Source organism: Rutilus rutilus (assembly GCF_951802725.1).
Source record: "Rutilus rutilus genome assembly, chromosome: 9".
In the NCBI taxonomy this organism is placed as follows: Eukaryota; Metazoa; Chordata; class Actinopteri; order Cypriniformes; family Leuciscidae; genus Rutilus; species Rutilus rutilus.
In genome coordinates, this window is record NC_140223.1 from 19,851,883 (window position 1) to 19,878,141 (window position 26,259).

General features: G+C 39.9%; 1 protein-coding gene across 5 annotated transcripts in view; it reads left to right on the forward strand.

The window, feature by feature from the left end:
* The window catches only part of sez6b (seizure related 6 homolog b), a 198,004-nt gene that overhangs the window by 117,384 nt on the left and 54,361 nt on the right, over positions 1-26,259 (forward strand). For all 5 annotated transcript variants that reach the window (XR_014628838.1, XM_084419962.1, XM_084419960.1 and 2 more), the window contains exon 4: positions 12,539-12,728. Coding sequence is in view for 4 of the 5 variants with exons in the window: in XM_084419962.1 (XP_084276088.1) it covers positions 12,539-12,728 (190 nt within the window). In the remaining variant the exon portion in view is untranslated. The remainder of the gene's footprint in view (positions 1-12,538; positions 12,729-26,259) is intronic.

Genomic DNA, 26,259 nt, shown 5'->3' on the forward strand with positions numbered 1-26,259 from the left:
GTATCATTTTCTGTGTTAATGCCCATAATATAACTAATCTTATTTACAAAGCATTTTATGCTTTATTTCAAATTCATTTGAAATTAATTTAAACTTAAACTTGACCAAATGTAGTGATTTCACTTGTAGTGAATGAAGTATAGTCCATTCATTTCCATACATTTTACTAATTCGGGTTGATTTGCAGTTTATTTCAAACATATCAGAAATAAGAAATGCTTCCTCCTTCAGACACCACTGGTGTCACTTTTGCATGGTGTTATTTTAGAATAATAACTTTACACACTATTTGAGTTTGTATTTTGTGATATTTGTTTTGTTTTAGTTTGTATTTTCTCTCCACTGAGAATGTGAAAGTGTATGTATGTATAATGCTAATGCATTGGTAATGTGAAGCTTTGTGTCAATAGTCTAGAGAGAGAAAGTGAGAGGTAGAAAGACAGCGTGAGAGAGATATAGAAAGAGTAATATGAAGAGCGAGATGAGGGAGTCCATTACTCATCATCAGGCCTGCAGCCTCTCTTGCAGGTCTCTTTTGTAGCATTTTATTGTTGTGAGGGATTTGAAGTTTGTCCAGGGCGGCTGAGGCAGGGTTTTTAGATGTGGAGAGTGCAGCGCTGTGCGTTAGAAGCTTTTCAGGTGTGAGTGTGTTTGTGTCTATGTGTGTATGTGAGTTTTTTTGTGGTGATTTGGCCTCGGCAGGTCAGCTATCAGCTCTCTGCAGCCCTCTCAACTCCCTTTGATTTATTCTGTTGCGAGGGCTCTCCCCCTCTCTCGCCTCGCTCTGCCCCCGGACTCCCAGAGGTCACCTTTTGGAAGATTTCAGCCTCAATTTTCTGCACCCTTTAAAATGCACATCTAGGCATGTTCACTCAGCCACAGAGGGTGAATTGCTCAGTGAGAGGAAATTTAGACAAGAAGAAGCAAGCACAAAAGCGGGAAAGAGAAATGGGACATCGGTTCATTATTCAATCCATTTTACAAAACGAAACTCTTAGGCTTTTGATTAATGGAAACCAGTGGAAAAGGATACAATGAAGACTGATGAGCTCTACATATTTGTATAAATCTGAATATTTCACTGAACACTGAAGACCGAATATCATGTAAGAGAACGTTAGAGACTGAATTCTGACTGAATGATGTATTTTATTTATTTTAAAGGTGCGTAATAGGCAAAAATGAGAAGTTAGTTTGGTACAATAAGCAGACTGAAACCATATAATAAGAAAAAGTAACTGAAAAAAATGCTTTAAAAAAATCAGTTAATAAAATAATAAAATGTAAAATGAAGGAAAAATGTTCTATGTCACAAATTACTAGTTCATGTTTTTTGCAACATCTCACTCAAATTACTATGCTGATAATATAATTTGTGATGAAAAAAGTGTTTGTGTTTGTATACTGTACACTACCAGACAAAACTTTCGGGTCAGTATGATTTTTTCATGTATGTATGTTTGAATAAATCTGCCATGATTTTTTTAAATTTATTTTATTACAGCCAGCTTTCAAATGTTTATATTTCAGCAACAAATTAGAGTATCTTATGTGTCAGTTATGTGAGTGTTGATTATTAAATAAATTAGATTCATTGATTATAAAATAAACTTTTTCTGCTAAATGTAAATGTTAACTTTAGTTTTGGTAAAAAAATGGATTCTTTGATGAATAGAAAGTTCAAAAGAGCAGCATTTATTTGAAATTTAAAAAGCTGAATAAAAGTATTAATTTCTTACTGACCCTAAATTTAAAAAGGTAGTACATACAGAAACATACACAGTGTACATTGTGTTGCGAACACGGATAGTTCAGTGATAGTTTTATGAATTATTTTTGTTGGGTGGTGGTGAATTTGCACAGCTTGCTGACTGTTTTTCTTGTATTAAATTCAACAGTATTGATTGCATTCCAGTGAAGTTTAGTGGAAATTGTCATGCTGGATTGGTAGCTTGTTTGGGAGGATCAATGTGAAATTTGTTTGGAGATTATATTTTGTTTTCTGAAGAGATAACAACAGTCCAATCAGGTATTGTTCATTGCAGACCGCTTTTTTTCATCGATGTGTCTATTGGTCCTTCCTATTATCATCACGAAATCACGAAGCCCAGTCCAAACATCCACCGCTCAATGTGAGCTGTATCTAAAGTTCAAGTCTTCTCCAATGATTGTGGAGGAAAATCTGCCCAAGGGAGCTGGAAGTATTAGACAATACTGGAAGTATTAGACTAACAGAAAGAAATATCTAAATGTACCTTTATGAACCAACATTTATTCAAAACTTAATAAAATAAATAATTAATGAGGGAAAAGTGTGTGTAACATCAGTGACTGGCCACTTAAAACAAATTGAATTACTGATTTTTTTCGTCAAATCTGGCAAGAAGAACAGATGACAGTGTTCTAGCTAGTGTCATTATTATAAATATTCCCTTTTCGCTCAGCCAGACGAACGTAATGGAGAAACAGAATCAATATTTCAGTGAAATGTCAGCTTTGACTTGTCTTTGTGAGACGCTCTAACTATTTATCTTGAAGATTGCATAAACAAAAGAGGAGTGACTGATGTGTGTTGGATGTTCAATATGGATTTTAATAGCTTCTTAATGGAAACAAGAAGAATCTTTAATTGATATGTTGGGAATAATGCGAGCAGCAAATTTCAATGGATTTTCTTTGTGTCTTTTGAAAATGACAGTCAGAATGTGCTTTATTTTTGACAGTTGTTCTTGACGTGAAGCTGGGAAATGCCACAATATTCAGATTGTTTTGTTTCATTCCCTTATTTCATGGCGAATGACGGGCAGCACGGGCGTGAGCAGAAGGAAAAATGCTGACAAAACAAATCTGTCCTTGTGTTTATATCAGCTTAAACCAAATCACACTGTGGTTGTTTTGAATAAATGAAGCACCTGGAGCAAAACGATAAGAGGATGATTAATCTTCAGGGAAACTTTAGAGAAAAAATATTTTTAAATGAAAGAAAAATTGCTGCGTGGAGTACTTTTCTTGCTGAGTAATGTCTCCGGAGACGACTTCAACAGCGGAATCGGAAATTCCCTCCGTCTTTAATTGAAAAGATCCTCAATGCTGAGCTCAACTCTGCTCATAGTGTATCCAAGTGAACTCTGCCTTCATCTTTCTGTTTCTTAAATCATTATTCAACTTCCATAACAGACCACCCACCTTTTACACACCCTTTATTTATACTCTCTCCACCCCCCCACCAACCTCCCCCCATCACCCTGCCCTTGTTTTCATGTTGTCAAGATTTGCCTTCCTCTGCAATTTCCCTGCCGTTATTCAGCCGCGTCGCATAAAACCAATTTCTGGTGCGGCGTGCGGGGGGATTGTAGTGATAATGAAAAAGAGACTGGCTGAGGTGAATGTTAAAACGAGATAAGCGCAGACATGGAGATTGTGTGAATGCCCTGACGGTGGGAAGGCCAGCGCCATTCCCCCCAGAAGACTTTTTGTTCCTCCCACATGTTGAGAACAACAGCAGGGTAATTGGATGCTGATAAAAGTGTGTGACATAAGTGTGTGTTGCACATATTACAAGCACGAAGAGACACGTAGTGGCAGCGTTGGATGGTCAATACAATAGAAGCCTGTTATGGCCCGTATATAGTTTGTTTTCTTTTTCCATAGCAAAGAAACACATTAGGCGACCAAGCTGTATTGCACATTTTCATTTGAATTTGTTATATTGCAGAGGTAGTGCTTAGTGGTTGTTCTTTCATTGCCTGGGAGACTCAAAGTTGACATGAATTTAAATATATATGTTTTTGACCTTGTAATTATAATAACTTGTTTTGTTTTTTTGTTGTTTTTTATACTAATTACTAGTTGGAAATCATGAGAATAATTACAGTTGACAGCAGTTTTGAATATTTAAATGAATAGTTTACCAAAAAGTAAAAGTTCTGACATCGTGTACTCACATTTATGTTGTTCCAAACCTGTATGACTGTCTGTCTTCTGTGAAACACAAAACAAGATATTTTGAAGAAGAGTTATAGTGGACATTGATTTCCATTGTCAATGGCAAAAAAAATGTTCCAATAGTATTATGCTTTTATGTTCCACAAGGGAAAGATAAATGCACGGGTTAACATCTATTGATAGATTATTTAATATATAACATATTGTCTTTATAATAAACGCACATTTACTGATTTTAGACAGTATAAATGTTAGATGCATTTGAGATTACTGGGGTCTTTTACTTAGTAGAAAAATCTGAGATTTACTAGTAAGGTTAGATCCACTCACAATGTCACAGTAATTGGTTAAAAGGTCAATTATCGAAATGAATCAAATCATCCAAGACTGAGATTTACAAAGTCTCATTTGCTCTCTATTAAATCCTGCTTCTGTCTAGGAGAAATATTTGAGACAATAAAGCAGTGTTTCTCAATTGGTGGGTCGCAAGACCATTTTGAGTGGGTCGTGTAATATGCAGTCAAAGAAGCAGCAACAAACATAATTCTATGTTTTTCTGATGCAAGACTTTTATTTTGAAAGTGACACTGAAAGTGATGTGACATGAAGGCCGAATAAGGTAACCCATACTTGGAATTTGGCCCTGTGCATTTAACCCATCAAAGTTAGTGCACACACATTATGAGCAGTGAGTAGTGAACACACACACACACACACCCGGATCAGGGCATGGGCAGCCATTTGCTGCGGTGCCCGGGAAGCGATTGGGGGTTAGGTGCCTTTGCTCAAGTCACCTAGTCATGGGTATTGAGGGTGGATAAGAGCGCTGTTCATTCACTCCCCTGCCAGTATATTTCCCTGCCAGTATTTAGAATCGAACCTGCAACCTTCGGGTTACAGGTCTGACTCTCTAACCATTGAGTGCCTGAGAAAAACTTGCTATTCCGATTCAGTATTTGCGGTCAGCTGAGATGTTGTCAGGCTATTTGTCAGTGTCATTATTCTAACGTTATTTCCGTAACATCTTTGTAACTCTCACCTCAGAAAAGCGAACTTTCCTGTCCTGGCAGCCATTATCCACATTATTTTTCAGGTAAGCGAGGGCACAGCCATTTGTAAATTTAATGTGTCTGGCTTCCGGTGTCATTTTTCTTCCAGTTATTTTTAGCTGTACAAAACAGCTTGTTATGCTGCTTGATACTGCAAACTGATATTTCTTACAATACTATTTTAATGTGTTGTCTTAATTCTAAACACACTGGTTTGTAGCGCAAACAGTTTTACAGTTTACTGCACTTTGTATTCTCATTATTTCCCACTATAGCAGCTATAATGAATCGGAAGGTTCGCACATTCACAGAAAACACCTTACTTTTGCGTTGAAAAATAAGGTGGATAGCTACTGTGCTCCTACTCGTGGCTCACACTCTTCAATTGCATGCTCAAATGCAGCGGCACACACTGTATATCACTTCATTATAAATTAATCGCAAAAGAAATTATGAGCATGCAATGTTTTAGTGATGTTGTCAATTACTAAGTTATGAAATTATCAAAAAGCACCAATAAATGACATAACTTGCACTTAGTGTGTTGGGAAGGATTTACATGCAGGTGTGATGTTCATTCTATTCACCAGGAGCAGTTTCCATTCATTAACAGTTCATGTTAGTATTGTGTATTTACCATGGTAGCTGTCGTTTCCGCAATTATTGTGTAATCGTGTTATATTGTATATTTTTAAATGACTGTGGTGGCTCATACCAACTTACTAACTTTATTGTATAACAAAAACTAGTTTGGGACTGCTATTTAATAGCCTTACTTACTTTAAGTGTTTATTCATCAGTATTAGTCATATTCTTACAATTGATGTGTATAAGGGATGGCACATGTGTGTGTGTGTGATATTTTTGTGAAATAAATTTGCTTGGTTTTTATTACAGTTTTTATTAGCTAATTATATATAGGTCAAATTCCTAAAAAATTGAGTTGCAGCTTAATGACCATGGGAATATGTGGATCCCATGGCCAAACCAGAACCACTGCATTAAAGAGATGTCATTTGTGACAATTCTTTCCTGCAGGTAATGAGAGAAATTCTGTGCTCGGTCTGTCCTTATACATCTTGTGAAGAATATCAGTATTCACGGGGCCTATTCATAGTGGATTATTCAGGTGCTCAAACAGAATGGAAAATAATGAGTGTCGCCTTTGTACGGCGTGACAAAAGTTTCAGCCTGTCAGTGTGCGTTAATCTCAGGGTTTCTCTTTATCTCGTCACCGGCTTCAGGTCTGCTGCAATACGGCGCTTCAGTGAGGAAGGTCAGGCAAATGACACGTGGAGGACATGTCTGATCATTTGTGGCATAATGGTACGCACGCCGGACAAGGCTAGTCTTCCTTGGGTAATGTACGAGGGGAGAGGTGAGTGAGATAAGGGTCGTCAGAGCCGGAGTCCACCTGCGGATTATCGCACGGCTGTCAGATGGATTGCCTAGGTTTGGCCCCTCCAGATGGCACAGATGGGTCTCATCATCTCTCCTCTTCTACACTCCAAAAGCACTCCTTAATATAGCAACAGCTCCCTGATCTTTCCCGGTCTCTACTGCCCCATTTCAACTCATCCGCACCTGTAGCCCAGATCTGTACATCATTTCCTGTTTGCTCTTAATTACAGGCTCTAATTAGCAGCCCAAATACAAGTATATTCTCTTCCCAACGTGATTCTCAGCTCCAGAGGAATGGACCCTGCTAATTAGAGGAAATTTCCATCCTTCCTGTTATCCCAGAGAAATGGAACCACGGGAATAGAGGAGAAGAACGCAGCAGAGACAGAAAGAAAGAGCAGCACCACTGAGGGCTTTTGGGCTTTTTCTATTCTTATACAGCGACACAAGGGACTATTCGACTTTTACATGACTCGGATTTGCATAAGAGAGAAACTCCCTGAGAATTCGTTGAATACACAAACACATCAATCAAATCCAAACAATCTACATCAAGTCAACTCAAGCTCCGCTGTTTTAAACTCTGATGGGTTCGTAATGGTACCAACTTGCCTGGCAATGGGAGAGAGAGACAGAGCGCAGTTGGTGACCACTCTATATCAGATCGGTATTGTCATCTGCTGTCCTTCATGTTGGGAGAGCTTCAGGCGTGTGTGACCCACATAAGCAGTGATGTGCATAGAAGTGAATGCCATACACTGCACTGCAAAGAGACTTTCAGAGGAGAAACTCCTCACTGTGGCATTTGCTGTAACTTGGCATCTGTAGAGTGGCATCCTTTGTAGTTACACGCCTGGATGCGGAAAGTTGCAGTAAGTTTAACATAGTTGGAATTTATTTTGCATTGAAACGCTTGAGCGGTTGGCAAGTTTTAAAGTTTCAGTTTTTGGGGTTTTTCCACAAAACGGGTACTATTTGTGACCTTAACGTCTACAATCATTGACTAACATAGCTATTGGCAACTTCAAAGTTAGACATTTTTCCAAAAACGCTTTTTTAAATGTTTTTAAAAGATTGCCCCCATCCCTCCATTGCCCACCAAGGCTGCATTTATTTGATCAAAAATACTGTAAAAAATAATAATATTGTGACATATTTTTATATACCCACTAGGGCTGGGCGGTATATTGAGTTTGTACTATATATTTTTCTAAACGATATAAGATGAGGCAAGTGGTTTGATATGAGCGCATCTGAAAAATAGCGGAAGACACAGAGTGAGCTGTTTTGAGGAAAGGGCTTAATCCAATTTGTCCTAAACATGAGACATGCTCTATATTAAGGGCTTCAAAATAACTCGAATAACGTGAATGGTTTAACGTGGCTTACCCCGTCAGATGCTCTGACAGATACTTGTGCTGTTTAATGTGTGAGATGCGTTTTCCTCAGTGTGTAACTTACATTTCACAGGTATATTCTTCATCTGTAAATGTTAGAAACTCATGCAAATATTTCCTTTTTGAGTCTCCACTAAACTTCACAGACTCGCATTTGCCCCAAGCAGACGCAACACAATAATTCCGACTAAAATATAGATTTTACTAAAATATTTGTTTTAAACCAAGTTTGTGTTTTTAGATTGTAATTTTGTTACAATGTTAGAATGTAATGATTATTAGAATGTAATCATTTTAATCCTTTTTTGCACATAATCAATAGCATAGCCTACATGGTTAAATTCACTGTATTTGTTTTCATAGCCTGCAATATGAACATTGTTTGTAGAACAACACTGGGCAGGATATGAAATATAAAAAAATATATATAAAAAAAATACAGCTTTTTTAAAAATCCAAATAGAAAAAAAGTTGAAAATATCGAGATATATACTTTATCTCTATTAATCCATATCGCCCAGCCCTAATATTATCTGCATATATAGACATGCAAATTTTGGTTCATGTATTTTTAACATAATATAATGCGGTTTATTTATTTATTCATGTAAAGCTGTAAATTTTGTCTTTACTCTTTCATATGTATTATTACATTACATTAATCTTGATGTAATTTATCTTGACATTATTGCTTTTCACACTGTACTTAACTCCAGGTTATCACCGTTTTATACACCGCTGTTAACCCCGGGTAAAGGAACGTTTCACACTTGTAATTTAGAAGCGAGGTTAGCACCACTTTTTCTTTGTGGTATTGAAACCCTGCTCTGGAGGAGAGTTAACACCGCTTTTGCAGTGTTAACCCCGCATTGTGGTGTCAAATGTGTACTTCTTACCTTTATATTCTGAAATGTCCATTCAGTATAAACTCGATAGTACAGTCGGAGATGCGCAATGCAATGCTAGAGCTTTTATGTAAACAGGTCGCATGCTGCGTTCATCCAATCAATGACATTGACACCGCAAATACGCAAATAAGAACATTAACCCAGTGTGAAACCAGAAGCAAGGATAACCCAGGATTCCGTTTACCCGGGGTTTAGAATGACTCAGGATTAACTATTTCAAGTGTGAAAATCCCTACTGTATTATCGGAAGACTTGAAGAAGGGGCGATGAAGTTATTTGTCTAAAAGAATCAAACTGGAAAAGGTACCAGTTTCATAGAATGACCCTTGATCTGGTATCTGTCTGGTATTTATTTGTTAATCAGACATTTACTCTGTACCAGAGAGCGGTTATGTGTGTCAGATACAGAAAGAGAGGTCGTGTTTGAGAAAAAAACAAAGCCAGTCCTCTCATTAGCTTTAAGGCAACGGAGATGATTAAAAAATCTCTGCTGGACACATTGCTACTGAAAGGGCTGAGCACATGGACATCAATCCTCTTTCCTTCCCTCATTCTGTCCCTCAATCTCATCTCTCACTTTTCTCTCCTTTCATGTTTGTTTGTTTATGGGCTTTTGGCCAGTGGTGAGGAATCAGGATGACACAGATCATATTCAAACCCTTTTCCCTGTGAGCTCACTACACCACGGCTCTGACTCTGTTCATTTCTTTGCTTTGTTTCTCTCACTCAGATCTCATAAGGTGATTCATATCACCTGCAAATAACGCTTGTTTATTTATGAGGTGTCACCTCAATTATTCAGAATTTTTTATTGCTGTAAACAGGAAATCAGATTCAGCACAGCACAGGACAGGAAGGCAGGAGAGCAGGAGCTCTTTTTTCAAACTCAGACGTAGCTGGAGGGGGTTTTCTGCTAATTCTCTGTTAATGTGACACAGCATGTATCTCCAGATTAATTAACTATCCGCCTGCCCTCATAGTGCTGATACAGTGACTGTATCAGTGTGTCTCTCTTAGGCCATGCACACTCACTGAAGCTAAACAGTTGTCACTCCTGTTCTGAATCCTAAATCCCACTCTACACAGATTTCACTTGTTTACTAGAGTGAAAATGCATTCTAGATACAAATTTACACCTAAGGTTCAGGTAATGACAACCGTATTTATGTTAATCCACATGGCGTAAAGTACCACACTGAGCAACTGTTTTTAATGCAGCAACACTATTTTGAGCCCTGACAGCTTGTCTGAGGTGCCGTGCTAGAAAATGACAAAAACGTGCAAGATATGTAAGGTATGAGCCTTGATTCAGTAACAATTTTGATACCTATTTCTTAGCAGCGTAGTTCCTCCCACCAACATTTTTGTCTGAAAAGGCACAATTTATTGCACAAATCATTTTTCTTTTCTTTTTGTCTGCTACTAGTCTGTTAAATTGGTGTTATATTATAGAAAAAGAAAGTTCTGACATACCTTAATATTGATATTTTAATATCTGTACAAATTTAAACTTGGGCGTACTGTCCCTTTAAGGTCTTTTTTGTATTTTGGGACACAAAAATGGGCTTCCTGTTTTCCCTGTTCATTCTATGGCATATGGGGCCGGGAGTGCTGGGATAATTGACTTAATTTCTCTTTATTTTGAACCTGTCTGTTGTGCTCTGTGTAAAAAACAGCAAACATTTGAATCAACACTGACCCCGAATGATACAGCGGCTGCACATTTACACGCCAACGTCTGCATCTGACTGACAGTCATGTTTATGCAAGGGATTACATGCGTAGGGTAGACGGTCGGGCCCGGTGCCAACGCAAATTGGATTATGGCGAGCAATATTCTGGAAACATTTTATTATCCAAGGGCTTTTAGTGTAATGTGATTACTTTGTAATGCACTTTTGTTTTATGGACTGCTTCAGCACATTGCAGCTCCAGCTTTATTAAGCGTGAATTTATTCTGTAGTACACATCATCAGGTTGTCACCTGTTGCCTTCACAGCACTCAGGGGCCTTCAAGCGTGTTTTTAGCAGTGCTTATTTAAATTCAGTCCTCATCGTTCACTGTGGCCGAATTTAAATTGCTGGGTACTGTTGTGCTTTTCGTTCAACTTTCCTGATGGTAAACCTCTAGACAGTGGCATTAATTTGTGCTGAGAGTTTGACGTGTCTTTTTGTCGTAAAGAGTTTGAGGTGTCTAGATTGAGGGCGACATGTGCAAGGCCTCATTAACCTATCGTCTCGTCTGCGTCTAGGCAGGGTCACTCATCGGGTCACATTCATTTGCCTGCATCTGATTAAAGACACTTTCATTACCTGAGAGGAGCACAAGGGCACATCCCAGCTGATCCCAGATCAGCCACAATGGCACAGTTTCACGACGACACGCTAGTTGAATAGTTCTGATTTTTTCATTCAGCATGATTGTAATTATTCCTCAGATGCACACTTTTTTACTCTGCTCCGTGTCACGACTTCCACCCACGCTGCCATATTGGATATAAGCTCATTGAGTTGTTGCATGTATTGTCTAAAGTGGAAGACGGGCAGAACTAGAAGTAATGGGCGGCTATGGCTTTCTATTAGTGACAGGTGAGGATATGCATGCTGGCTTCAGCAGACAGGAGATTGCCCGTGGTGCAATTACCATGCAGCTTGGCAGACAGACAAGCCAACACCATTATGAGTGCAGTCAGTGTGGCAGAATGTGTCACCCCACTGCCATCTCTGCACAGCTGAAAACACGTCAATCTGTCCTTCTGCTTTTATGTATTGTCGAAACTTTTACACCTTTAAACATTCCTATCCCTATTAAATCACTTAACAAACACAGTTTTGCTTCTGATTGGATGAGTCATGTTTGAAACCATGGGGGAGTCACTTTTATATCCCAGGAATTTTTTTACTGCAGGAATTAAGGGGTACTTCACTGCTGGCAAAACTGACTTTCGCGTATGCCTATGCAGTAAAAAGGCAGATTTCTTCTTCTTATTTTTTTATCAGTGCTACCTGACTGAAACAAAGAAAAAAAGGATGTTGTCTTTCCTTTTGCCGAATAGGAAGGAAAACTTCAATACCCATAATGCACTGGGCATGTTGCCATCCAAGGCCACTCCCACCAGTCTGCTATGGATACGCTTACCAGGGTCAAATATCACCTTGCTTTAGCAGGAAATACTTCTTAGCAAACTTTTAGTCATGATGGTGTCGACTTGACTACGAACACTGTGTTTTATGCCGTTCTTTCTGTTCATCCGGTGGACTTTTGCTGACAAATAAATGTGAATTTCTCAGTCCAGGTACCACAGAGAACAAGTAAACATATATATACTACTGACATTGTAACAATACAAAGTGGGTTGAAAATCAGCCAAGTTACACTTTAATTTTATTTATAAAAAAAAACTAAAAAAATTTAAATATAATTCTATAAAAGTTTTAACTAAACTTTTTTTTTCTTTTTCTGAACAGTTCCATTTCCATTTTATTTTTAGCTTTCTTTCAAGGAAAAAACTCTAGATGCTAGCTATGGAAAAGCCATAGCAAGACTGAGGAGTCAGCCTTTTTATTCCAAAAAGGTTAGAAATGTAATTTCCATCACCGTCATTTCCACCCCAGAATAACATTACATAATTAGTTAATTGCATAATTTGAGATGAGGTGGAAATGATACTATGGTAGGAATATTCATGACTTCCAAAAATAATCGAATTCTCCTGTATGTCTCCTGTAAAACATATCCATTACTATGAGAAGTTAAAGTCCAAAAAGCTCACTTTGATTTCGTTTGTTCTTTAACCATGTCTCTGTTCTCTTTCTTCTCTCGTCTCATAACATTAAGGTGATGAACGTGAGCCTGGCTGAGGGTGACGTGGTCAGATTCGAAGACCTGGGCGGCAGGGAACCTTCAATGCTGGCCAACGAGTCCATCTTGCTTAAAGGTCTGGTGGTACGCAGCTGGAGCAACCAAATATCCATCCACTTCCGTAGCCGGCAGCCGCAGTTCAGCTCCTTGCTGCTGCGTTACCAAGGTGAGATGTCCTACGTCAACCTCTAAACATCTGCTTCATCTACTTCCTGCTAATTGCACTTGTGCCAGTGTCTCCGACTGGCATGGATCCAGCGCTCTAGACAAACCTGTTTATGAGTGTACACTTACTGATTAGATTGGCACGAACGATTAGGACTCTGGGAGTAGGGAGCTCTCAATCATTCCTTTCTATTAGGAGAGACTCTCTGTGCACTGAAGGGGAAACACTCCTTGTTATCTCATGTCAACATAATATGCTCATGTTAGCCTGAAAATGACAGCTGCTGTCAATAGGCTGCATAATTACATCGGAGAATGACTTGGATAATTCTCTGCTAATAGTCTTTTAACAGAGTCATCAAGGGGAGATCGGCACAACAGAAAAGGTTACGGAGCGCTGATGCGCCCTGGCCCAGCGCTGCGCCACTCTCTCGTCTCGTATGCGGGACGATAAAATGACAAATGACCGTTACAGGAGAATTCTTTTGTTTCTGTGAGCTAATGAACTGTGGCGGGTTTGCAGTGGCGTAATATCATTTTTTTGCACATCCTTAATATGCCTTTTGAATAAGAAAGTCGTTTACACTCCACCCCCTCTTTCTCTCTGTCTTTATGAGTGTGTGGGGGGTAATCAGTGGTTTTCAGCTTTCATGGAAAAGAAGCTACATTCCCCCTGTTAGACTCATTGCAATCATCCGCAGGAGCCAGACAGCACATATTTCATAAAGGCTCTCTGTTTCTTTACAAAACTTCCAATTACTTGGTTCCGAAGGCCCTGCTTCCCCTGATTCCGGTTCAATTTAATGTTCCCCAGCTGCTATGCTGGATGGATGTGCACACGCAAGAGCAGCTAATTTTGCCACTGGGTTTACACTTGCCTTGGCATTGATGTAATGGCAAACAAGGCAGGACAAGAACCAAGCATGGATTGAGATCTATACATGCTGCAACATGACTGTAGTGTTGAGTCGAGTGTGGACAAAAATTATGTTGATTATTTATTCAACCTGTTGTCGTTCCGAACCTAAATGACTTTCTTTCTTCTGTAGAACATAAAAGGAGAAGTTTAGCAGAATATTCACACTGTTCTTTATCAGATAATGTAGATCAGGTGCTGTCAAGCTGCACAATTGACAAAATGCACAATTGAATTTTCTTATTTTTAGTTTTTCATCTAATATTTGTTATTTTATTTTAACTTTATTTGAATTACTAAAATTATTTATTTTTTTAGTTAACAATAACAACACTGCAAGTTAAATTGCAGTGCAAAATATATGCATATTCAAATGGCATGAATATATGGCATTTTAAATGTAAAATGACGCTTGGTAATATTTTCATAATATTTAACATATTAATATTATCAGATTACTATGTATTGATAATAATTAATTATTTTATTCATGATAATAATTATAATAATGACTAAATCTTTCGTCTGTTCTTCACTCAAATCTATTATTTCGGAGGATTTGTCTTTGGGATTATTGAAAAGACCAGCATGAACATACTGTAAAATAACTTTTATTTTTGAAAATTATAATTAAAAAAGTCATTACATTTTGTTGGACGCTTTTATTCAGTCTACAAAAGGTAGTGAACAAACACTTATATATTTAAATTAAATGGTCTTAAGCAAAAACAACTGATGCGCTGTAATAGGCGGTCTCATTTTCTTTTCAAAAACATGGTGCATCTCTATAATTTGAGATTAAAATGTCACTGTCAGTGTTAAAACCAAACCTAAAGCCTTGTACTGCAACATACTGAGATTATAGAGAAAATTATCCTCACTGAGCTACAAGACAAAATGAAGATTGAGTGTTGACTGATGATCAGTGAGGTTAGACGCTGTTTCTGTTTGCATTATTGCACTTGCTATAATTTTTCCTGGCTTCCTTTTACTTCAAAAACTCACCAGACAATTGAACGGAATAACATTTCTGGATGTTCTTCTTTTTTTTTCCAATATCAGTTTTTAACATGGTCATGTCAGGGATGTCTACAAAGAAAATTGGCTGTGTTTCAACATGGATGAGCATTCTTTGATCGCCTCAGCTCTTTTCCACGGCTTTGTGGTGTGTGAGCATTAGAGTATGAACGCATCAAAATCTTTTTACATTGAACTTTGATCTCTTGTCATGTGTCTGAAGCAAGTCGTTTTCTGCTATGCCATCCACGCAGATCTAACACACCTGTCCTGTCCTGACGTTCAGCAGGCCGTACAGTTTGACGAATGACAGATTCTCTAAATGGGAACCTCCATCAAAGACGCGCGCATTAAAGATTTAAACCTCTAAATAATTCAGATCACAATGAAAGGACCCTCGCTGCACCCCTTTGCGTCTGGATAAAGATTAAACACAAACAAGGCAGGGCTGATGGAGTGAAGTTTGAAATGAAGGCTGTTGGGGTCTGAATGGCCTTTCTACAGGTAATCGCCCCCTTTGCCGCACCGCTCTCGCCCCACCACTTAAATGTCAGAAGCTTGAGAGGTTGTCGCTCTCATACGGCACTGCAGGGAAAGCAGGTGTGCATATGCAATTGTTTTGGGTAAACTATTTTGTGAATGCTTTAGACGAGGTATTATGAGCTGAGGATTGGAGTCCTGCCCCAGTATGAGCTCAGTTGTGTAGTTGAGCCGTGATAAAGTCGGCTGATCTGGGCTGAGCCTAGCAGTGCATGGCGGGTTGCAGTGTGCAGTGATGACTGAGGAAGCTGCTGTAATATCCTCCACCCCGCCGCTCGCCCCTCCCAGAGGAGATTAACCCTGCAGGGCGAGGGATCACCAGCTGAGATACACGCTCTCACCCACTGACACACATCCTCAGCCAAAGCAGGGCTCCACTTCTCACTTTTTTGGTCTGCTACTTTCTTTGCACTTTCATGAGAGCAAAAGTCGCATTCACCAAGCACCACATGGAAGCAAAACTAGACTTTTGTGAGTAAATAAAAGAGTTATTGGCCAGTTGGCATGTATATACTAATAATAATAATAATTTTTTCTAACACTTTATTTTGATGGTCCCTTTTTAACATTCGGTTTACTATAAGTAAGTTTGCAACCACAGTTTTCAACTAATTCTCATTAGAGTATTAGGAGACTGTCTGCTTAATATCTGCTAACTCTTTATTGTGATGCTTCCCAACAGACATTCTACTGACTATAAGTAACTTTTCAACTACATGTCAACTTATTCAAACTCTAACCCTATCAATCTACTAATACTCTTCTAACACTCTAATGAGAGTTAGTAGACATGTAGGTGTTACTTATATGTTACTTATAGTCAACAGAAAGTGTTAAAGGGACCATCAAAATAAATTGAAACTATGTTTTGTGAGGCTTCTGTAAATTTCATTATCTGTTGTTGTTGTTTTTTTTTTTTTTTTGTGTGAGACATTTTTTCCTTTTGTATTACTAACTCCAGGACTTAAATTAGAGAGAACCTTCCTCTTTTAGATACAAATACGCTACCATTCAAAAGTTTGGGGTTTGTAAGATTTTTTTCAAAAACATTAAGGCTTCTTTTGATCAAAAATACTGTAAAAAAAAAAAAAACAGCAGCCATTATTCTAGCCTTCAGTGTCACATTATCCTTCAGAAATCAGTCTGATATGCTGATTTGGTGCTCAAAAAATTGGTTTTCTAGTTACTACGTCTAGTTCACATCTAGTAGAAGTTAAAGAGGCAATCTTCAGCCAGCCGGTGGCAATGTCACAGCAGTATTCAGTTAATATCTTTCAAACCCATCAGGAGCTCTGTACTCTCAAGATGGTCAAAGTTTACTATTTGCTGCTTGACCGTAAAGTCTAAATCAAGCCATTTTATGATACAATCTTAAACGCCGTGTAAGTCGTCCTTTGACCTTATTTGTCTGCAAGGTCTTCATGGAGGCACTGTAAGTGCTGTCATGCACTGACAGACCAGATTTCTGTGATAGATGGGAATGTGGTAGTTTTATGTGTCTAGACATGCCCTGCCTTGACTCATTCATGCACTTCTCTTTCCTTCCGACCCTGTCCGTCTGTGCGGCATTGGACCGAGGCCCTGAATCCCAAATGATCTGGAGCCAGATCCAGATTTTATTTCAGTTCCGCCCTTGCGTTTTATATAGCGTAAGATGAAAGTAGAACCATTTTTAACAGATCTCGGGGTGAGCTTGACTGTGTGACGGGTGAGTCGGAATAGCTGTAAAGCGAAATTAAACAATTCAAGCTATTCTATGAATAAACGGTGTCGTTGATCATTTAATTGCCTGAATTTTTCTGTTCTGGAAGAAGATGACGCCTTGATGTTTCATTCCGTTTGATCCCTAGGTTCACCTTGTCTGGTGTGAAAAAAGTGAAACATTTTCGTTAGACAGGCGTGTAAGACGAGACAGATCTGATTATAGATGGACACGCTGTCTCTGAGAGAATGGCTAATTAATTTCTGCGTAATGAGCTGCCTCTTTTGAGAGGTTGACAGGCTAATGAATCCTGCCCTCTCATCACAGAGTTACGCCTTGGAGTCATCTAAAAAATGATCTGGACCTGCACAGGAAGAGGAATCGTGTCAGGTCATTTCGAAGCACGCCTTTAAGAATGAACAATGCTGCAGGTGGCCGAGGGCATGGAGATTGATAGATGAAAATAGCGCCATTCATGAAATAAGAAAAAGACTAAAGGAGATTTTGCAGTGAAAAGGCTTCACAATTAACCATCAAGCACTCTCCTTCCTCCGCTACTCTGTGGGAAATTGCTTTAACATTTAAAGAGTCGGTGGGTTGACAGAAAGAGATGGTACCATGCTGGGTCCCATAGAATTGCGAGTTTTCTCCGAAATTGAGCGTTAGTCAGGAGCTGTAATTCTTTTCTTTCTCAGTTTTATAAGCACCGTTATCCCTTCAACTTTATTTGACCTGCCACTCTGTACACAGTATGTCACCCAATTAGGGAGTCGTGTCATGCGTCCATGTCTGATTTGTAAGCCTGAAACCTCCACGTCTTGGCGCAAACATTGCCCTTCTCTGTGATAAACGTCTGGATGGATCAGTGTCTTTGACGGCTGCGTTAAAAGACAGGCAAAGTTTCCGTAAAAGAGCTTTGACATTTAGTGGTGTCAGAGCGTTCGGCGGCTGAGGTGTCAGATCAGCTTAAGCAGATGTGCAGCTCAGGCTGTATTTCACCTTTATGCCAGGTTCACTTCTGCCTGAGGCCGTCTCATTTCTGCAACATTAATTTTCGTGCTCCCCTGTCGTGTCTGACGGCCAATGATAAAAGGCCAAACTGCCCCTGTGCTCAAGTCTACGGCAGATTTATGGAGGTCTTGGTCTTGGTTTTTTGTTATAATAAATTATTTTGTACACTCTGCACTTATCAGAGAGTACATAATCAATATGTTTTAACTTCGAGTCAGCATAACTTGGCATTTACATCCTATTTTACATAGATGATCTACCTTCTGAGTGAAACAGGATATTTAATGAGTAAAAAAAAAAAAGAATCCATTAGGAGCTGATTGGATTGTAAAAAGTGGCTATTACATAACTGAATGGAGAGTAATGGTTGATTGTGAGGGGTTGAAAACTAAAGAGCGGTTCACACTAACAGTGATTTACAGCAACAAAGCTATACTATTCCATTGTAGTTTATGTGTATCTTATTTCTTTTATATTTATTTATTTTAGTAAATCTTTTTTTTTCATATAATTTAATTAAAATGTCTTAATAAAATACGTATTAAATATTTATAAATGTTTTTATTTATTTTTTGACATTTTAGCATCTTGGTGTTTTTAATCAGCATTTTTAAGCCATTATTTTATTGAAACATGTTGTCATTTATATATTATTTAAAATATATTTTGCACGTTTTTGGAAATTGTCATATATAAAAACATATATAATTTATTATATATATATTATTTTATATTATATTATATTGTCATTTAATTTATATTAACTTAATTTTATCAGCATCTTGGTGGTTTTAACTGACATTTTTAAGTGATATCCCAAAATTAGCATAAAATGTGTGGAAGGAAACCTAGTTAGTGTGAATGGCACTTAAAACTGATTGGTGATGTTAGAAGGAAAAAGATGAAAAAGTTGATTCAGAGATCATTTCTGATAACATTACAATCAGTTTTAAAACCATTACAAAGACAAACATTTTCAGTGCAATTTCATGCATCGATGAATCATGCTTATTAAGACCAGGAAGGTACAGTGCTATGCATAAGTTTAGGCAACCATGCTAAAGTTGACTAAAAAGAGGAATAAAAAATCATATTTTGCAAATTTAACTTAATGCCTTATTTTAAAAAATTAGGAAAAATCCAACCTTTAAGGACACCAATTTTCTTTGTGAATGAATAATGTATCGTAAATAAATAATTGTTCTTCCTTAAAAAACAGGGTGCATAAGTTTGGGCACCACTATGTTAAATTCCCATAGAGGCAGGCAGATTTTTATTTTTAAGTATTTTTTTTTTTTTTTTTTTTAGGATACTATGCATCCTGATAAAGTTCCCTTGGCCTTTGGAATTAAAATAGCCCCACATCATCACATATCCTTCACCATACCTAGAGATTGGCATGGAGTACTTTCCATAAGATCATCTCTCAATGCAAATCAAACTAGCTATTAGGCTAACTGAAATAAAATCATGCCAATCTCTAGGTATAGTGAAGGATATGTGATGATGTGGGGCTATTTTAATTCCAAAGGCCAAGGGAACTTTATCAGGATGCATAGTATCCTAAAAAAAAAAAAAAAAAAATACTTAAAAATAAAAATCTGCCTGCCTCTATGGGAATTTAACATAGTGGTGCCCAAACTTATGCACCCTGTTTTTTAAGGAAGAACATTTATTTATTTACGATACATTATTCATTCACAAAGAAAATTGGTGTCCTTAAAGGTTGGATTTTTCCTAATTTTTTAAAATAAGGCATTAAGTTAAATTTGCAAAATATGATTTTTTATTCCTCTTTTTAGTCAACTTTAGCATGGTTGCCTAAACTTATGCATAGCACTGTATATCATGCTGCTAGGAACAATTTTCCCATGCACAGCTTTCTTTGGCAGACATTTTGGAAGCTGATCAATAGAATTACAGTATTAATGGGTCTGACTAACACCCCATCCACTTGATGATGATTGTGATGATAACGGCCTTGCGCGAACCCTTTTTTGGCAGCTGTTAGCTAAGACATAGCTAATAGCTGTTTCAAACGGCATGCTATTCAGGCACCGTGGCGGTAACATTCAGGCTGTTCTCCACTCGTAGTGATGCTAAAGGAGGACAGAGAGAGAAATCTAGTGTGTGTAGGTGTGTGAAAAATGTGTTGACAACTCACTCCTTACTGTCGAACAGTTAGCATAGTTTTAGATCTACCATCCATTTATTCATAAGCCCTCCTCCTCAGCTAGGAGGTACAACCTGTGATGTTCCAGGTAACAGTGCACTTTTAAAAAGGTGGAATCCCACTTCACACCTCTAGAGGATCCAGTCCTGCGTCTGATCCAGCAAATACAGTACCATGAGACTAGGCTCACCACACAGAAGGTCAAATGAAGGTAAATTTGTTGAAGTAATCACTGGTGACTTGTATCCATTTCTGCACATGTCAAGTACACAGGTGCTGAGCAATACAACAAGACAAAAATCCTGTGATCCGGCTACTTAAGCTCAATAGAAAGCATCTGACCAGCCTTCAGCTTTTATGTTTGTTTGAAGCACAAATGAGGTCCTCTCTCCAAGGCTGCTGGCTGTTCTCCAGTTCGGTCGCAACCCAGAGTCTGTCAGACATAACATACAAATATGAGACTTTGACCCAGCTGAAGGGAAGGCGGTTATATATCGGAAGGCCCCGATATAATCACAGCAAAGTTTGTTTTCGATTAACCCATGAGACCCCCTGAAAGCCTCAAAAGCAAAATTTGAAGGGGGTCTCAAATTAATAAAATGTCAAAAAAATGAAAAAAAATTTTTTTTATTGTCACCAGTGTTCATTTCGTTAACGAAAACTATGACGAAAAATGTACGTTGACAACCTTTTTTCCCATGACTAAGACAAGACGATGAGAGACGACGACACCCACGTCATTAAACGATAACTGTGACTATATCAACACATGCAATATCATTGACGAAAAAAGACGAGACTGAAATGTGTTTAAAAAAATAAAAACTTGACCAAAACCACTTATTTTTGTCGAATAAAGGAGGAGACACATTATAGACTGTTTTTATGAGCATTCATGCTTACAGTTGCCAGATTTCAATCATTTAAACCCCAGTCAGAGCTTTTCTGTTAAACAATCACATTACCCGGTCTTTTCAATATTATCTGGCAACCATGCGTGCGCGCTTTCTACACTGCTGAAGAAGCACGGATGATCTAAAAACACAGACAAGTAAGCTGGAGTTCCGCGATCTTCATTTGAGATTTTCTACTTAAATTAAAGTGTCATTCAGTCGGTCTGTGTTCTGTCACGAGCCACTTGCGCTGTTTGTGCAACTAAATCTGCGAACAAAATGCAGGCTGATATTGTCACACCACGATCGGTCAAACTGCAGGCTTTCATTTGCAAGTGCACTGATTGCGTGCCAGTCTCCGATAGGCTATACCTGACATTTATTCACTTGATTGCTCTTGTAAGTGCGCCAGATTGGTGCCAATTATTGTCATGTCTGAATTGTAATGCACAACTTAGCCTCTCCTTGTTATAAAACAATGTGCATCCAACTTTAGCCAATGCAACCTCCTATGTCAGTGTTGCTTTATGAATACTATAGCATATCGGATTATCAAAAATTGTTAAGTGTGTGCATGTATGTGTTGTCATGTAGGCTATAGACTGATTGTCTTGGCTTGCATTCATGAAATATTGTAATGTTATAGGCCTACTGCATATTGAGAAAATTTAGATTGGTATTGAGATGGGAGATGGGGACGCCCCCGAATATTGACTGGTATTTCGCACACTGTGCTGCACGCTTTCCTCTAAATAAAAAAAAGAAAAAAAAAGAAAAACAGCAAGCATTTTTAAGCATTTTTTTAAGAAAGCATAAGAAAATCATCTGATCATACCAAAGTGGATATGTTTGCACGAGCTCTGAAATTTGACGCTCTAGTAAAGTCACGACACATTTATTTATATAGCACTTTACACAATAGATTGCTTAAATGCAAGCAGCTTTACAGTATTAAACATAAAAAACAGTCAGTGTCTCATTTAATCAGAAGTACAACTTCATTTTGTACTATAAAGCGGCTATCCAGTGTTCATGTTTTTACTCGCGGACGTCTGACCTCAACCGACAGAATAGAAGAAAAGATTTCCATGTGAAAGATGGAGAGCCTCAGCGCACACCTACCATTGCATAATCGCCACGGACCAATGGTAGTACGAAAGTGTTTACTTGCTGGAGCTTTGGCATGCTGTTTCAAACTCTCAGAACTCCAAACAAACTTTTTTTGGCCTGATTTTGTTCGAAATTGTCACATCAGTTCATTCTTTGATTTCGCTTGAAGTATATCGGGGTCTTTACACAAGCTATCTTGGCCCAGCTCATGAAGATCAGCCGTGCAAAGAAGAAGAATAAAAAGAGATTGTAATTAGCCCCTTTGGCAGTGTGTGTCCTTGTCTCTGTCCATGACAGCAGCTGATAATAAGGTCGGCATGCCTTTTCAGGTTAGTTAATATCTGAAAAGTAGCCCATTTTAAAAGGTGTTTAAGTTGAAATGACATGCTGACCACATCTGGCCAGTCAGTTCAGTGGCCAAAGCTCTCAATATTCATATGTCCTCGAAAGTCAGGGAGCATTCAGGGACTTGTTGTTCATCAATGTTCAATGAGCTTACACAAGAAAACCTACCATCACACAAGACATCCCTCTACAATCAAATCTGAAGGACTCTCACGCCTGAAGAGTGATCTAATAAAAAGGATCTGAATGTAACAAAGCGAGCATGAGAAGTGTGCTACACTCTGTGCTTTATTAGACCGAAATGAGAAACAAGACAGCCTGAATCCTCATAGCCAATTACCAGAGAAGTGTCGCAACGTCTCAAAGAACAGAACGTCTCAGTTACGTATGTAACCCTCCTTCCCTGAAGGAGGGAACAGAGATGTAGTCGACGTGTCGACTGATTGGGATCAGGCTAGGGAGCCTGTCATCTTCGAGTATTGTAAAAACGAGCCAATGGACATTGCCGTGCGTGAATCGCATCACACGCCCCACCCCGCAGCGCGGGTATAAACACGCAAGTGGATCCACGGACCAGTTGTTTTTCGCTGAGGAGCCGAGCGGAACCCGGTCAGCAGTGGTACAGCAATAGTGGCTAGGGGACTACGTCTCCATTCTCTCCTTCAGGGAACGAGGGTTACATACGTAACCGAGACGTTCCCTTTCAGTCAGCACGTTTGAGGTAGTCGACGTGTCGTCACTAGTGCTGCCACCTTCCAGTGCCTAGACAAAAGCCTCCAGATCTTCCGCACTTGCAAATATGACAGGGCTTAGGCCAGGAAAGTCACTGGTGTTCAACAGGACCACTGGGAAAGCGTACCTTTCGTCGGAAGGTCTTTCGTCGGAACTGTGGGTGGTGTGGCGCAATGGATAAGACAAATGCCTTTGGTGTGAGAGACCCGGGTTCGAATCCACTGTGAGACACCAATGTGTCCCTGAGCAAGACACTTAACCCCTAGTTGCTCCAGAGGCGTGCAACCTCTGACATATATAGCAATTGTAAGTCGCTTTGGATAAAAGCGTCAGCTAAATGAATAAATGTAAATGTAAATGTAAAATGTCTACACTGCGGAAGCCACATCCTGGCCAAAGGAGGTAACGTGGAGAACACATATGGACTGAGCGAACTTAGTGGGCAGTACAACATATGGCATGTCACTGAGGTGGCTCCAGCCAATTTACAGCTAACACACGTTACACAAGCATACAAGTGATAGGTCTAGTATCGGACGCTCCAGCACGTCCAACACCGACGGGGTGAGGAGGAACTCAACAGGGTACGGAAGAGGGAACTCAACTGGAGCAAAAGGTGTACTTATCCAGTCCATAGGAGCACAGCAAGCCGACACAAACCGGGCTAAGGTGAAGCTGGCTTCGTGAGAAGGGAGCCCATGGAAGCAACCGGCTCGACACATAGGCTAATTTCTTAGTGAATGTGCTGCTGTCGTCCAGCCCACAACTCTTAATCTATCAGTGAGTCACTCGTGTTAACACCCAGGAAGGAGCTACACTCTCTTTATGGAGGAGCTCACTACCCAAGTGGGCACGGTGCACCTTGGAATTTACCAAGATGATGGCCATACTAATTTATGTTAGTAGGCCAACCTCCGCATGGAAACCGCCTTCCCTTCAGCTGGTTTCCGCAACAGACAAGAGCTGGGGAGGTCCTGAGACTTTGCATTCTGTCCTATATAACCGCACTAGCGGGAGGAACAGAGAAAAGTCAGGGCTGGGTCTGCATCCTCCGGGGCTGCGCTTGCAGGCTCACCACCTGGTCCCATTTTAAGGGAGAGGTAGGAACCTTGAGCACAATCCAGGCCGGGGTCTCAATTAATGAGAGTTAACGGCCCGAAACCAGGCACGATTTGCTGACCGAAAATGTGTGCAGGTCCCCTACCTTCTCGATAGAGTAAGCAAGTAGGAGAACTGTTTCTTTAAAAACAGATTTTTAACTCAACTACGTGTAGTACTCATCTACAGAAGGTATAGGTCCCAAGAAGGTATAGAGGGGGCTCTCCTTGCACCGCTCAGGAACCTGACGATCAAGTCGTACTTCCTATATCTCAACTGCATCCTGATGTGCTTTAAGGGCAACATCATTTTGAGGGTGGAGCGGAACAGCCACACTCCGAACCATCTTCTGCAGGAAGGAAGCACAGAAGTGATCGAACACTCTCAGGGGTCTTCCCGTGAGAAGAACACCAACAACGAACAAGTTCTACTTCAGATCGTTAGCAAGCCTCTTTTCTTTAGAGGGAGCTCTCGCAAAAGTAAAAGTATCTAAGCTCTTTCAGAGGTAGATAGCTGAACCACCACAACAGAACCTGGATTTCTCCAGCCCGGTGCGGGTGCCAACTGTGCCCCATCCCTGAGAAATGTCAGAGGAAGAGTCAGGAAGGCTGTCTAGGGAACGAGACCTAGTTGGGCCATTACGGGCCAACTAAAGAACATGCTCCTCTGACCTGACTTAGCACAGTGATGTGAAAGACGGCTCACTGGGGTTTTTATTAACACACTTTGCGTAGACCCTGGCATCAGCTGTGAACCAGTGTCTCCGTGTTTAAGGGAGTAAACAACAAGCAAGGGATCAAATCAGAGCGGCAACAGATGTAACTGTGCGGCCCAGAAGATATCCGGACAGCTGGAACGCCTGGGGATGGAGTCTCCACTCTCTTCGGCAACAGGCTGTCGTAAGGCCACCTGGGAGGCACGATTGAACAGGCCAGAATTTTAGAGTGAAAGAAGCGATCTCAGAAGCTTCTGACCCCATAGGAGGAGGTGGCGGGCGAGTTGTGACATACGGGGGAAGCATATGAGCAACGGTCACTGTACTGGGCAGTGCATCTTGCTGAGCAGCGGCATCAGGCAAGGAAACTGCTACAACTCGAGGCAATTGAATGCCAATGCAGTGTGAGGTAAGCCCAAGCCCTCCTTACTGCATGCCCGGAGAAACAAAAGGTCTGAACACTGCTGAGAGTTTGGCAGCATACCAGGTGTTGTTAACACACAGAGCGTGCTGCTCTGCCACGGCCACCTAGGAACTTGGTCATGAAGTCAGTGCTGAAGCGGTCATCGTATTGAGGAAACCGTTTATATGCGGCTGCGTCTCGCATATATGCCCCAGGAGCCTCTGAAGTTTATTCAGTGGGACCCTTTCTCACCTCTAAGCACCGACCGGACACATTTCAATTGAGAAACGTGTAAACCAAGTTCACCTCCATACTGGAAAAAAGCTCCTCAGTCCGTAGACGAGTACCCCTTTCCAGTTGACCTGAAACCCAACTGGCTATGTAGCACTCGAAGGGAGGGACTTGTACCGAGACTTCGACCCCTCAACGCAAGACACAGGATGACGCGTGTTTGTGGAGGAGTGGATATCTGAAGTACGCGTCCTTCAGGCCCCACGCTGCAGACCATTCATAGGGATGGGCATTAGTAATGCGTACTGTGTAGTAACTTGAACGGAGGCTTAGAAAAAGGGCCAGAATCAAGCACACAGACCCCTAATGGTCTAACTCTCTATAGTTTGAGTACAATGAAGAACAGGCCTCACTTAGAAGCCTATTTTCATATCGGCTCTAGGAAGGGCTCGATCGCAACCTTCGCCAGTAGGAAGCGACGACTGCACACAGATGAACAATTCGGAACACAGATGTGTAACAAACAGCACTGCACATGGGCGGGTGCCGGACGAACTGAATCGTCTAGCCGAGTCTGATGATACAAGAACCGGCTAAGTCGGTCAGGAGCACCTTTCAGTGCTACAAAGGACCAACACATGGGGCC